This window comes from Ipomoea nil, unplaced genomic scaffold, assembly GCF_001879475.1.
Source record: "Ipomoea nil cultivar Tokyo-kokei standard unplaced genomic scaffold, Asagao_1.1 scaffold2647, whole genome shotgun sequence".
NCBI lineage: Eukaryota > Viridiplantae > Streptophyta > Magnoliopsida > Solanales > Convolvulaceae > Ipomoea > Ipomoea nil.
Window position 1 is genome coordinate 972,501 of NW_017619075.1, and position 16,054 is coordinate 988,554.

Here is a 16,054-nt window from a genome sequence, read left to right on the forward strand (position 1 = left end):
CTCCAGCAAGGCATCCTTATTTTCCCAATGAAAGATCAAAGGGTTTCTTAACAAGTTGGAAATGGTGGATTTACCCAAAAACAAAAAGATAGTCGGATTGTGCCGAAAGGACGGTTATTCCTTTATTTTTTGTCCATAGCTGACTGGCTCAAACCAAGAAGGCTAGGCTGGGATTTGAACTCGTGACCTTGTGGTTACAAGTTTGTATCCTTAGTCAACTTGGTTGGGTTTATTCCTTTCTTTGATGCATGTTTCATGCGGTTCTACCTAATCCTTGATAAGTAAGTTCTATGAAAAAATGAAAAATTAACTTCAACCCACTCATATGGGAGTTATGATGAGAGTTTTGCATGTAGTTTCATGAAAAGTGTACCTTTGCCACAAAGATATCTTTACACCACTGTGAAATGTCACTTCCTTTTTCTGGTAAATCCTTCATCGGATAGCGCTCGATGTGAACATGCACCTAGAATCAGGAAAAAAAAAAAGGCCCTTAGATGAATCCGGTACTCATTGCCTACAACACTACATGTGCGTGCACAGACAAATTACCATTTTCAAAATCCAGAAAACTAAAATAAATATGTTGTCTTCTCAGTGATGTTTGAATCTTGATTTAATGAATTAGTCCTTTAGCTTTTTTAGAAAAAAGATGTGTTGTCTTACCACAGAAGAATGCCCTCTAAGCATTCTTAACATTGTAGGCGGCGGCTCTGTTTTTGGTATGGCCACTGTCATATTATAAATTGCAGGAACAAATGAGCGCAACTGATTAACTGCCAAAACGAAACCCTGAAAAGTGTACAAATGAGAAATATATAAACTGACCCGAAATTTATTTTCTAAATTTATACAAATAGACATATTGATGGTATATTCAGCAGTGTTCAGACAAGCACAATATGTTTCCTGTTTTGCTCATTGCCTAGACTGAGTTCGGAGTTGTGAATTGTAACTGCAACTCATTTTCTTGAATCTTAAAGATCTCTTTGTCTAATCAAAATATTTGAAATGAGTGGCATGTATACTATATTGCATGAAAAGAAGACATAAACTCACACACGTATATGCATCCAAAAACTGTGTTCAATTGATTTGTTTGTAGCACTTAAAAGTAATATGATGCAACCTTAGTTCGGGGAATCAGCACGTTCTTTGGGACATGCAATCCAGCCGATGCCGCATATTCTTGGGCTGCTTGAAGCTTTGCCTGCGTAAAGCGAGTCCCTTCTGGAAAAAGAGCCAACCAAAATGGTCGAGGAAAATTATTTAGCTCGTGGAAACCTGCCTGCAGCAGAAGATGAAAAGCTAAATAAATGTAAGGCGTGCAGTGCCTAGAAGTTGAACCACATAAATGAAGCAAAGGCAATGTGCAAGAGATAACCTTCAATGTGCTCTCATCCTTAGCCCAGCGCCTTTCAAGAATAATATAACTAGAAAACCACATTGACCATCCCAAAACCTGCATACATAATATACTCGAAATAATGTCTTACTAGACATTTATCCCATTTTGTTCTATGCATTTCTGAAATATCAGTCCATTTCATTATTATTTAGCTCAGTGGGATTGGATACTCATATCCTATGAAGAGGAATTAGAACATAATATGCAACAACAAAAAAAAAAGAGTCAATTTTAAGTTACTCTTTCTACTGCACATAATATAAACATGATATATTGACATCAACAAAACCAACATTTACCAGAGCAATTCTAAATATGTTCTAAATTCTAAAATGCCATGAAAGTGCTTGCAATGACATAAACTGGTAGTACGTAACGGTTAATATACTATGAAAAACTTACTGGTATATATGATAAAGTTTTCTTGATGACAGCTAGCGCATAACCAAGGCAACCTGCTCGCTGCCAATCATTTCAATTATCAGTCATATAATAATAGCAGAACCCATAATGATATACTAAAAATTCATATTAGGTAGTCGTAACATATTTCCCCATAACAATAGCACTAATTTCTCATGGCATTGCTACTAATGTAAGAAAACTTCAAATATAGATAAACTGACATAAGAAGCAGCAATTTTTTAGATAAAGATGACCTGAAGTTTAGAATCAAGACTACCTACAACCTTATAAACCATATTGTTAAAGGGTTAAAAAAAGGGCTTCACAAGGATAAGATATAAAGCAATCTTTTATGGAACAAATTTGCAAGAGCATTTTTTTCAAGATAATTAGATCATAAGCTAAAATTGAATTGCATCAATATCAGGTCACAGTTCAAAATAACATTTCTGCAAATTTCTTTCTTTGATCAACATAGGAATTCATTATAGTTCATGTATCGGCAAGAGCACACTTCCTCAACATATTTCTTATTTGCATTACTTATAAAAAAAAATTTAGAAAAAATCTTATTTCCATGAACTGACTGCATATGAAAATCAAGATGTTTAATGTCAAGAGCCTGTGAGATTTTCAAAATTATTATCAACAAAATTAGATCAATCTCATAGCACAATTTCACATCAAATTCAAATATTCCAACCTCCCTTTCCTCCCCTCTACTCAGCTATCTAGTGCCTTGGTTTTGCATGACTATCAAGATAAAAATATTTAATGGCAATGATATAAATTGCTGATAAAGAAAGAAAATAAGAAATTTGGAAGATGGGGAATTTTCAGCACGGAACATTGCAGCAAGTTTTTTCTTTCTTTCTTTCTTTTATTTTTATGAGATTATTGCATGATGATAGAAATTAAAAAAGAAATAATAAATTTAAGTGGATAAAAACCTGAGCTAGGACCCATCCGACAAGCCAATCAATATCACTTTTGTGGTTAGAAATAAAAAGTGCATGCTCTTTACCTGAAGTTAAATTAAGTTTATCAGCAAATGTAATTTAAAGAATATAGCTAGACAATTAAACAGAAGAACGTAATTAACTAGCTAGAGAATCTTACCCATTAATTTATAAGTTTCTGGGTCTATGTACAGCTGAATCTGCAATGGCGTAGACAGTTAACCACACTGTTAGTTCTGAACACACAAAAAAATAAACTCAAACAAAACAAAATAATGGAGGAATATAGTAAAAATTTTGGCGACTAAAATTTCTTCTTATTTCTCTTTGAGAATATATTGAACTCTGCCTAATGAAGTTCATAGGAGATACCCCATTGGTTCCACACAAACATGGTGTTCTTTTCTTTTCCTTTACTTTTCTTGATAATAGAAGAAGCTTTAGTAAAGAGGATGAAGAATTCCAACAAAATGTCAAGGCTCATTAGGTTCTCTGGCAGATTTAGTAGAAAATGAAGTAAAATTTGAACAAAAGAAATTATTGTTACAATTTTCTGTGATAAAAATATAATACAATTCCATAAATCATTTAATCTCGATTCTCGAGTAATGTGAAGAATTCTGGAAACTAAAATAAAGGCCACTGATCCAGACACCTTAATATTTGCCCACCAGTCGAATAGCCATACAGGCTGCAACCACAATATTTCTACAACTTCTTTGTTTATCCTTCTATATAAGTTCTTCGAAATTGGACGAACTAGGACAAAGACAACAGCCTGAAAGTGAAAATATTAAGAAATGCAATCAATACAAACCATTCTGTCATCAAAGTTGGCACAATCCAATAAATATTTTAGTAACCTTCTAAAGAAATGTTTAGCAGTCTCATTGTTCTCCAAAGTTTTACTCAACATTGGATTTATGGTACATAAACTAAAGTAGGGTGAAGTCATCCAATTCACGGATATTCCAAAATGGAAATAAAAGTGCACTTGTTAGCATTTCCTTTAAAAATAAAAATAAAAAAATCTTGAATGTCTCATAAACTAATTAAGGAATCACACTGAATGTGAAATATGCAACAATTTGAATCAGTTTCCATAGTGGAGGTTCAATTTGACAGAAAACATTGATTTTAGAGAATCAGTGGACTTCTCATATCCAGAGATTGTACAATTGCATAAATGGAAATAATGCTCTCTGCAATTTGTTCTCATAAAAGCATGAGCTTGGGCATAATGTTGATCCAACTTCCTATAATCTCATTACAACTGCAAAATACACACTTTTATAGTGTTTTTCTTAGAAAATTTCCCGTGATCATGATGAAATGCAAAAGTAACCAAAACAAATCATTCTAAAAAAGAAACAAGAAAGTGCAAACCAGATATTTAAAATACTCAAGTGACAAGGTAAAAAGGGATTTGCAGAAAAGGGGCACCTGAATGAAGTTGACAACAAGACCAAAGAGGAGGAAGAGTACACCGAGAGGAAGAATGACTGCGGCCGCGATCGCCATTGCAGAGAAGATCAACAAATTAAAGATTCGCCGGAAGAGAGAATTGAACAAGTTTATTATTATGCATGAATAGTTGCCAAAGAGACAAATTAAAGGCCAAGTTTTTGAAATTTGAACGGAAAAACTCAACTGCAAATACTCACTGCGCCAACGCCCTACGCCACACCTTCCGCTACAGGCTACGCTTTCTAATTCACTCTGAACCAACGTTTTCTCAATTTTTCAATGGTTTTCTTTTTCTTCTTTTTTTAATTTAATTTTAAAAGCGTTATTATTTATCCTGTACATTCTAATTTTCAATATTAAATTCATATCAATCTAGTGTTACCTGTTTAATTCAACTAGTATTTGCACCTGTGCGATGTACAAAATGTATTTATTGTACTATATTAAGAATATATAAATTGATATATAATTATTTAAATTAGAACATCAAATATTATATAGTGCAATTAAAGATATTGTTTGGATCGTTTATATATTTTGATGTTATCATTGGTTGAATTTGTGCAAATAATTGCTCAAATTAATAACTAATGTCTAGATGTATGCATGCGGTGCTATAATTTTGAATATTTTATTTATCATTGTTTAGTATTTTCATAAATTAGGCAAATATGCTCGTTCTTTAACAACTCAGTTATATAAATGAATTTCTATCCTTATTCATTTGTATGAAAGATATATTTTTTTGTCCAGATATATAATAATTTTTTCATTAAAAAAAAAACTTAATATCACCGATTATATTTACACATTATTGAAACCTATTTGTAGACGACATTGGTAGTGGCAACACAATCTTATTCATCTTCGTCTAGAGCTAACACCTTCAATCCATCAGGACGGGTTACTTGGGTGAAAATATATAATGGTAGAATATCACTCAATTAGTTATCCTTTTATATTTTCAGTCAATTAGTAATATCATATTCATTTTAGGCAATTATTCTTTTTTTATTTTCAGTTAATTAGTCAATTAGAATATTAAATGCGATATTTGTAACTAATTTTCGTTTCATTTTTAATTGATGATGTAGATATTATTATTGAAATATTTCCGTTTCATTTTTAATTTATGTTTACTGTTGTTTAAAATAGCATTTACTATTGATAATGTAAAATATTATTATTGAAATATTTTTCTCCAATTTTAATTTTTCATTCTATTTTTAATTAAAATGCAATGATCTTACTATTTCTTTTTATTTTAGTCAATTATGGATTTTTTTATTTGCAATCAATTTTTAATATTCATTTCCTTTTATATTTTTAGTCAATTAGTAATATTAGATTCATTTTTAGTCAATTATTCTTTTTTATTTTAAGTCAATTAGAATATAGAGTGATATTTTTACCTAATTTCGGTTCTATTTGAATTTGATGATGTTGAATATTATTAATGAAATATTTTCATTCAATTTTTAATGGGAAAATGACACTTTTTCCCCCTGAGTTATATACTTATAGCACTTTTCCCCCCTCAATTATTTAGGTAAGCACATTAGCCCATTCAATTATTCTAAAAGTGGTGATTTTTCCCCCTAATATATTAAATTGACATTTATACCCTTAAAATAAACATTTTATTTATTTTACTTCTCCAACAAATTATTGCGTATACGTAGGGATGACCACGATTCTGTTCGAACTGAATCGGACACTATAGCAATCGAATTAAAAGTTTCCGGTTATGATTCAGATCTAGAACCCAATATTTGGATTTCAATTTATTAAAATTATGAATCAAAGAAATTGGATCCTGAACCGTGAACCAGCGGTTCCGGACCCGATTCGCGATTTTGAACTGTTTTTATTTTAAAATTTTATTTTTATTTTAAAATAATCTAAATTCAAAAATAAATGTAATTTATTTTTTCAGTTCGGAACATGAACCGTTTGTTCCGGGATGTTAATAAACTCTAAATATCGAGTTTCGATTCTAAATTGTAATTGGAATATTTTGGTATAAGAGAAAATTTCAATTTTGGTCCACTGACTATTGGAGTTGTATTAATTGCAACACTTGACTTTAAAAAATGTAAATTTAGTACCTTGACTATGTAATTTCTATCAATTTTGGTCACGCCGGCCAAATTGCCGGCCAAATCCCACCGGAAAAAATTCTAATAGGTCAAATAAATAGGGTATTTTAGTCATTTTACTATCTTTTGTTTCTTCTCCGATCACTTCTCCCCATTTCCAGCTTCTCCGGTGAGATTTCTTGTTTTCTTTCCCTATTACTTCTCTCATCTTCTGCCTTTCTCCTCTGTAAAAAAAAAATGTCGACACCTAGCTGTAAACAAAACCCAATCGATATGAATTTTTGGAAAGGTGTGTAATCCATAAAATCTTTCAAGAATTGAGGAGACGTGGATAAATTCAGCGAAGAAACAGTTGAAAAGCAGGGCCATGGGTTATACAATGACATGAAAAGGAAAAGTAGCATATAGCCCTAAATATCAAAGAAAAAATCCAGTGTTTTCTGGATCAAATCTTGGAAAAAGCTAATCAGGCATCAGTATATGATCCAAACAAAACAAACCCATGTCGGTAAATATCTAGATCTATGGAACCCAGGTTAAATCCCATTAGCAAAGATGAAATGAACACAAATTCATTCTTTGATTGCACATATATGAAGAAGAAGAAGAAGAAGAAGAAGAAGAAGAAGAACCTTGCGATAAGTGGTGATGTCGGGCTCGACGGTCCAACCTGAGGACCTCGTTGTTGTCGCAGTGCTTAGGGAGATTGTAGTTCCCCTGAGCTCTCAGCCCAGCATATATCTTAGTAGCTATGGCTCTCCTCCTCCACTCTCTTCTCCGGTTTTGTTTATAGCTAGCTGTCGGCGTTTTTTTTTACAGAGGAGAAAGGTAGAATATGAGAGAAGTAATAGGGAAAGAAAACAAGAAAGCTCATCGGAGAAGCCGGAAATGGGGAGAAGCCGATCGGAGAAGAAACAAAAGATAGTAAAATGACTAAAATACCCTCATTATTTGACCTATTAAATTTTTCCGGTGAGATTTGGCCGGCAATTTGGCCGGCGTGACCAAAATTGATAGAAATTACATAGTCAAAGTACTAAATTAATATTTTTGAAAGTCAAGTGTTGCAATTAACACAACTCCAATAGTCAATGGACCAAAATTGAAATTTTCTCTTTGGTTTGGCTGCTATAGTGTTTATTTGGTTTGAATCAAATTATGGTCATAATTTGTTGGAGAAGAAAAATAAATAAAATATTTATTTAAGGGTAAATATGTCCATTTAACATTTTAGGAGGAAAAACAGCCACTTGAATAATTGAGGGGGGAAAAGTGCTATAAGTATATAACTCAGGGGGAAAAAGTGCTATTTTCCCATTTTTAATTTACCTTACTATTTTTTTTAAATATGCTTTTACCATTTGATTATGTAAAATATTATTATTGAAATATTTCCTTTCCATTTTCCTTTTACTTCTAAAAAAAAAAAAAAAAGAAAAAAAAAAAAGAGACAAAGATACTTTGAACTTCTCAATACTTGTCCCAAATACTGTCTACTAAACTATTGAGCTAAGCTCGTGCGGGTAAACTTCTCAATATATACTTGCCCACATTGATGGACAAGCAATTATGTTTATAAGAGAGCATTGCTCCTCTTATATAGAGGAGCTCTTGAGTTCCTCTTTCCAAACATTTTCGATGTGAGATCAAAATGATCCACATCATTTACAAAGGGATCGGAGTCCGTGGCTCGCTTTTGTCTTTTTTTTTTTTTTTTTTTTTTAAATTTAAATTTTATTTTGTATATTGTTTTGTTTGGATTATTGTTGTTGTTGTTGTTGTTGTTGTTATTTGATATTTGATTATTGACAAATTCGCCAAAATTTTTACAAATTCGTCATTTTAACAATTTATCTTTAATCAAAATACCAAAAAATATTATTTAATAACTCATTAATTTGCTCCAAACGGCTAAAAACTAAAACAACACATAAATTTTGGGTTAATCTTTCTCAACCCCCACTAATAATAAATAAATAAATAAATAAATAAATAAACTAAAATAAGAAAACAAAGTTAAAGTTTCTTAAAATAAGAACCTTTTGACTTCTGAATACTTGCCACGTTGATGGGCAAACAAATATGTTTGTATCTCTTACAAAGAGGAGCTCAAAAGTCCATCTTTCCAAACCATTTCAATGTGGGATCAAAATGATCCAACATCATTTACAAAGGGAGTTCGTGGCTCCCTTTTGTCTTCTTCTTATTATTTTTAATTTTAATTAGTATGTCACCCGTGCGATGCACGGACTAAAAATTAGAAATATTGTATTTATGTTAAGAAATTGTTAATAATTCTTAGTCTTATTATAATTGAAGTATAAATATTTTTTGAAAAACGCATGCATTGCAAGATGTAAAATTAGTATTACATAAATACAGAATAATATTAAAAATAGGATATGACATTGAAAATTCAAAAATATTACAAATTATTGAAAATTTATTTGTAAACTACATTTTGTGTAGTAACCTAAGAGTTTGTCAATGATTGAGTATATTATTCTTAATATAATTAGAATTAGACTTATTATTTCTAGTATATTAGAATTGGGTTTTATTATGTAACTAAGACTCCCAATATGAAGCAGTCTAAAATTCTTATTTCTTGTAGGGCTCTAGGTCCAAAATATGTATAAATAAACCCCTCACATAGAGGACGGAGGACAACTTTTTAGCGATTCACCAGCAATACTCTTCAATACAAAGTTCCTACGGTAGTGTTGGCCTGTCGTTGACGAATCAAAAATCATAAAACCAACAAAGAAGTAATTACAAATTTGTAATTATATTTGGTAAATTGTAGTATTTATATTTATGCTTTTTGTAAATTTTGTAATGCTATACAATTTAATGATTTCTATTCTACATTAATTGATTGTATGTTTTTATTGAGATGTGTATTATCAATTAAATTAAATATTTATATTATAAAATTAATAATATTCATCCCGTGTATCATATGGGACAATATCTAGTTGAGATAAATTATTATTTATTAATCATGGACCATTTCGGCTCCAATTTATTTATTAAGTAGTAATCAATTAATTTTTGTAAATTTCCTTTTGTCTCATTTTTATCGGACCTTTTTGAATCTTTTGAATGTTTATGTCATTTATAGAAGGGCCGCAGAAAGGTTTGAAAGGGCCAGAATACTAAATTATTCGGGATCTCCGAGACTAGGCGAACAAGCTCAGATCAAGTAAAAAATGAGTGAAGGTAATAGTATATAGTTTAATTTGTTAGTACGTCAAAATTATTATTTATTACCAAATTAAAGGTATTATGATGTGTGTTAAAGAAGATGAGAGTACGTTTTTTTTGTATGTATATTGTAGGGATAATGCAACAGAAGAAGTCAGCACGTAAAGGGCAAATTCTGGAATCCAGTGAAAGAATTGAAGAAGCAAATAATAATGTGGTTGGATTAAAAAGAATTGATGACGCCCAAGATCATGGAATCAAGCGGGAGGTTATTGAGCAACAATTTGATAAGAGTCATAATGTTGCTAAAACTCTTAAAGGTGAGATGCCCTAACACTATAGTTAATTTTATCTCTCTCACACACATATATTCGACCATATATTTTATGGAGTACATAGTACAGAAAATTGATTAATTATTCAATAGTTTCTTTTTAGTTGTAGAGGTTGTCTCATATATATATATATATATATATATATATATATATATATATATATATAGCTTATAAATTTCTTCACCGTTTAATTTGTTTTTGTTGAATTTTCTATGTATTGTACGTGCAGTTAGCTCATCTACACTGAAGCGAGAGTGTGGAGACTTAGCCATCAAGCCAAATCGCAACAGAAAAAGAAAAAGGACTAATAATATCACCATGCGCGTCAAGGCAACCTATCAAAATAAAACCGCAGCTTTTCTACTCTCGTCCTCCTCGTCAACTATAAAATATTTGAAGGAGCAATTGGAGATGAGGTTTAAAATACCAGCACACAAATTTGTTATGGAGTATCAAGATCACGAAAATGATTGGATATTAATGATGTCTGATGGCGATTTGATGTACTGTATGGAGAATGTGTTAGAATGTGGGAAGAGTTTTATAAGAATGAGGGTCACCCAAAAATCTCTCTCCTTAAATGAATCTCCGGCCATACAAGCAGCTCAGCTGCCGCCAAACGTCGTCGGCCCTATTGTGTCGGAGATTCCCACTTCAATTTTGCTGAGTGAAGGCGATACTAGTAGTGTTGGTAGTTGTTAAGACATAATTAATTATCCCATTGAAACCATTTCACCATGTTGGCGATTTTAATTTGGTGCCTCTCCACGCATGCATTGAGATTATATATATATATATATATATATATATATATATATATATATATATATATACACTAGTTTTTTACGCGATTGGGATAATGCCCAATGTTTTTCTTTAATAAGTACTTTAAAGTATATCAAGGCAATATTATATTGAAATTGTTCATGCATAGATAATTGAATGTTGAATTTGTGTATTTAAATAGGTAATTTTAAGTTTACAAATGCAATATAATATAGTCAAGATTGATTATAATTGTCGATAAAATAATTGTATAGGTATTATTGAAACCAAATACGGGACATAAGGGAGAGCAACTAAAAAGTATGGCATAAAATATTAAATAAATACTAATATTGAAAAGCTAACCGTTGATTGCCAGGTAGTTTCTCACTTCAATTTGTTGTGTGATTTGAATACTCTTTTTGTAAATAAATCTCCCAAGTAGTTAATATGATTGACTTAATTATATATTTTTTATTATTTTTATTTTTTAAACAATTATTATTATTATTATTATTATTATTATTATTATTATTATAAAATATATGTACACCCTTGATATAATTTTTTCAAATATTTTTTTATCAACCGTTGATATAATTCGCTACTCAAATTCACTAACTGTTGATTGTCAAACAAGTGCATTGCGAGGTAGTTCTCACTTCAATTTGTTGTGTGATTTGAATACTCTCTTTGTCAACAAATTCCTCAAGTAGTTAATATAATTGGCTTTATTAATTATATTTTTAAAAAATTTTCATGGTATTAATAAAATACTTGGTAAATAAATATATAGCATTATTTTGTATTATAACTTTGATATTTAATTAAAAAATAGTGCACAAAAAAAGATAATAAACAATGTAGTGAATATAATCAATTGATGAATTTGAATGTAAAAAATTTTTACGTTGGAGAAATATAAGGACAATATAACTAATAAAATTATTTCTCTTAATTAATTTATTGATAAGGAATAATTTTTTTTAATAAAGACATTGTAGGGACAATGTAGCGAATATAATCAATTGATGAATTTGAATGTAAAGAATTTTTATATTGGAGAAAAATAAAGACAATAGAATTAATGAAATTATTTCTCTTATTTAATTTATTTATAATGAATAATTTTTTTTGAATAAAGACATTGTAGACATATAATTCAAAAGAGTTAATTCCAGCAATGGTCCGCCGACTATGTTGATTTTCTAAAATTAGTCCTCGACTTTTAATTTGGACATTTTACGTCCCTTGACTTTCAATTTCTTTTCAATTGAGGTCCTTTCGTGAGATTACGAAAAATTGGACTTTAAATGAAAGGGTAAATTAGTCGTTTCATCTGTCTAATGTATAATTTTTCATATTTCTTCCTTGTATACGCGACTTCGGACATCAGATTCACTTAATTGCTTAATTCCTAAATCCACTCGAAGAACAAAATTTCATTAGGAATTAAGCAATTAAGTGAATTTGATGTCCGAAGTCGCGTATAAATAGAAAAAATACGAAGAATTATACATTAGGCAGATGAAATAACTACTTTACCCTTTCATTTAAAGTCCAATTTGCCGTAATCTGACGAAAGGACCTCAATTGGAAAAAAAAAGTGAAAGTCAAGGGACGTAAAATGTCCAAATTAAAAGTCAAGGACTAATTTTAAAAAATCAACATAGTCGGAGGACCATTGCTGGAATTAACTCTAATTCAAAATTAAAGAAATGCATATGTATTATTTTTTGTTGTAGCTACTAAGTTATTATTTTTAATTTAATAAGAGTAAAATAGAGTACTAATTATGACAATTTTGATTGGGATGAGGTTCGAACCTAAGACCTTTCTTATTGAAATCAATGAGTAAGTTAACGGTGAACTAACAGAAACTAACGGAGAAGATAATATTTAACGGAAAAGTTAACGGATAATCATATAATTAAGGATAAATTAGTAAATCTCAAGAAAAAATTAAAATCTGATCAAATATGAGCCATTCATTTGATTAAAAAATTTGACCGCCATTTTTTCTACCCATTATAGGCCTAACTCTCTTGGGCTCTTATATATATATATATATATATATATATATATATATATATATATATATATATACTAGTTTTTTACGCGCATTGCGCGATTGGGATAATGTCCAATACTTTTTTTTTTTAAATAAGTACTTTAAAGTATATTAAGGCAGGATTATATTGAAATTGTTCATGCATAGATAATTGAAGGTTGAATTTGCGTATTTAAATAGGCAATTCTTCTTCCAAAGGTTGAGTCCTCAACCCCAAGGGCCCCCCACACTCCGGCCCGATAGAGCATTGTGGGAACTTGTAAATCACGGTGACTCAATGGTTCAGTAGACAGGGCCAAATGCTGATACGCACAAGGAATCTGCCCACTTTGGACATAATTCTCGCACTGCCGCCGCCGAGGTTCAAACGTTGGTCTCTTCTCCCAAATACTACCCACTAAACCATTGAGCTAAGCCCGTGCGGGATAAATAGGTAATTCTCAGTTTACAAATGCAAGATAATATAATCAAGATTGATTATAATTGTCAATAAAATAATTGTATAGGTATAGTTGAAACCAAATACGGGACATAAGGGAGAACACATAAAAATTAGGGCATAAAATATTAAATATATACTAATATTGTTTGAGGAGATTCCGACATTAGGATTTGTGGTTAAGTTTTATTAATACTTTAATATTAGAATTAGATTAATGGTGTAGTTATAATTCTATATTAGACTTTAATATTAGAATTAGACTAACGGGGAATTAACGGAAAAGTTAAATGGATAATCATATAATTAAGGATAAATTAGAAAATCTTAAAAGAAAAAAATTATAACCTGAACAATATGAACTATTCATTTGATTTAATAATTTGGCGGTCATTTTTTCTACCCAATGTTAATAATTAAATAAATTCGCTGGTCAAATTCGCTAGTATAATCCGCTAATTGCTGATTGTCAAACAAGGACATTGCGAGGTAGTTCTCACTTCAATTTGTTGTGTGATTTGAATACTCTCTTTGTAACAAAATCTCTCAAAGTAGTTAATATGGTTGGCTTTATTAATTATATATTTTTTTTAATGTTTTCATGGTATTAATAAAATACTTGGTAAATAAATATATTGCATTATTTTGTATTATAACTTTGATATTTAATTAGAAAAATAGTGCACAAAAAACATAATAGATAATGTAGTGAATATAATCAATTGATGAATTTGAATGTAAAAATTTTTACATTTGAGAAAAATAAAGACAATTTAACTAATGAAAATATTTCTTTTAATTAATTTATTGATAATTAATAATTTTTTTCACTGAATAAAGACATTGTAAGGACAATGTAGCGAATATAATCAATTAATAAATTTGAATATAAAGAATTTTTATATTGAAGAAAAATAAAGACAATATAACTAATAAAATTATTTCTCTTATTTAATTTATTGATAATGAATAATTTTTTTTTTTGAATAAAGGCATTGTGGACACATAATTTTAAATTAAAGAAATGCATATGTATTATTTTTTGTTGTAACTACTAAATTATTATTTATATAATTTAATAAGAGTAAAATAGAGTACTAATTATGCCAACTTTGATTGGGATGGGGTTCGAACCTAAGACCTTTTTTTTTTTTTTTTTTTTTTTTTTTTTTTTTGTTGAAATCAATGAGTAAGTTAACGGTGAACTAACGGCAATTCTTAAAATTTTAACGGAATTAGTAACGGTGTGTGGGTATTTTAGGAAATTTAGTGTAAAATTTAAATCTGATCAATCTTTTAATCAATCTGAGCCATTCATTTGATTAAAATCTGTGACCGCCATTTTTTCTACCAATTATAGGCCTAACTCTCTTGGGCTCTTATTTGTATAGTAGATACTAGATATATAGTAGATATATATATACATACATACATACATATATATATATATATATATATATATATATATAGTATATATAGTATATATATATATATATATATATATAGAGGAGCGCTCACATGTGGCCATGTTGTTAGGTGTGGTCATATGGTCAATTATAGACCATTAGATTAGATAGATCTAATGATTCATATTAATCAAGATTTTTTCCAGTATTTTCGCGCACATTCTCCTACCCAGAGAACTGTAAGGGTAAACTTGTCATAAAACACCGGAATAGGAAAAATCACATTGTTGTGTGTTTTATTACACTATTGGTGCATGTTGTCAACACTGTTGGTGTATTCTGGAACCCGACCGCTATAAATGGCCATTGTAATTACCATAACACGGGAATACAACATTGGTGTGTTTCACTGTGGTGTGTTTTATTACACTATTGGTGTATGTTGTCAACACTGTTGGTGTATTCTGGAACCCGCCCGCTATAAATGGTCACTGTAATTACCATAACACCCCCACTTACTAAAACGCGCGAAAATTCTCAGAATTACCACTGCCTTTAGATTAAACTGATTCAACGACCCAGATACGACCACACGACCATACCTAATGACATGACCACATATGAGCGTTTTTCTATATATATATATATATATATATATATATATATATATATATATTCCTACTCTTGTATTTCATTTTGAGAGTTTTAATAAATATTTATTCCATATTCCTAATTTAGCAATTCCCTTATTTGTTATTTATATATATTTTCCTTATTTATTATTTAACTTCTATAATTTTCAATTTTCAATTATGATGGTAACTTCTCCCAAATTAACTCATTTTCCCACTCGAGTGATTCCCGGGAAAATTTTGACTAAGCCAGTGTGTTGCAAAAGGAAAATATTACATGGACTCTCACTTCTTACGCTCAACTTCTACTTTCTCTCACAAATCCTTTATGTAGACACTTTTCTTGGAACCCATGCACATCGATCTCCTTTTCCCGGTCGAGTGATTCCCCAGAAAATTTTGACTGGGCCAGTGTGTTACAAAAGGAAAATATTACATGGACTCACACTTCTTACTCTCAACTTCTACTTCCTCTCACAAATCTTTAATGTAGACACTTTTCTTGAAACCCATCCACATGATGAAAAAATTCTATCATTGTTTATCATGTCAGGAAGTATAAACAAGAGAGTAGAATTTGAGAGTACATATAGTAGAACTTGTTGCAAAATGCAGAGTTATGTCATGAGGAAGAATCCCATAATGCGAAGAAAATGATGAGGCTATCATATTCCTATCAAGTTCTGACTGGGATAACCTGCAAGAGCCGTATTGGAAAGAAAGAGCGTGGCAAACTTGGTTTGACATATTGACGTTGCCAACCGGAGGGCACAAAAATTTCCTCCTATTTGTAGACTAATATATTCGTAAGGAGGTTATGGTATTTTGATATTCCATAGGAGCCGTGGGCTCAGGTATTTT

The 16,054-nt window shown here is 30.3% G+C and overlaps 1 protein-coding gene across 1 annotated transcript in view; it reads right to left on the bottom strand.

Moving 5' to 3' along the window:
* Positions 1-4,463, bottom strand: part of LOC109154496 (1-acyl-sn-glycerol-3-phosphate acyltransferase 2-like) — a 5,024-nt gene extending 561 nt beyond the window's left edge. Inside the window, exons 1-10 of the mRNA XM_019302252.1 lie at positions 4,216-4,463; positions 3,428-3,550; positions 2,933-2,972; positions 2,764-2,837; positions 1,811-1,870; positions 1,385-1,462; positions 1,130-1,288; positions 667-792; positions 374-466; positions 1-15 (exon numbers count right to left, since the gene is read on the bottom strand). The exon at positions 1-15 is cut by the window's left edge and continues 72 nt beyond it. Coding sequence (XP_019157797.1) covers positions 1-15; positions 374-466; positions 667-792; positions 1,130-1,288; positions 1,385-1,462; positions 1,811-1,870; positions 2,764-2,837; positions 2,933-2,972; positions 3,428-3,550; positions 4,216-4,293 — 846 coding nt within the window. The 5' untranslated portion in view covers positions 4,294-4,463. The remainder of the gene's footprint in view (positions 16-373; positions 467-666; positions 793-1,129; positions 1,289-1,384; positions 1,463-1,810; positions 1,871-2,763; positions 2,838-2,932; positions 2,973-3,427; positions 3,551-4,215) is intronic.
* Positions 4,464-16,054: the final 11,591 nt, after the last annotated feature.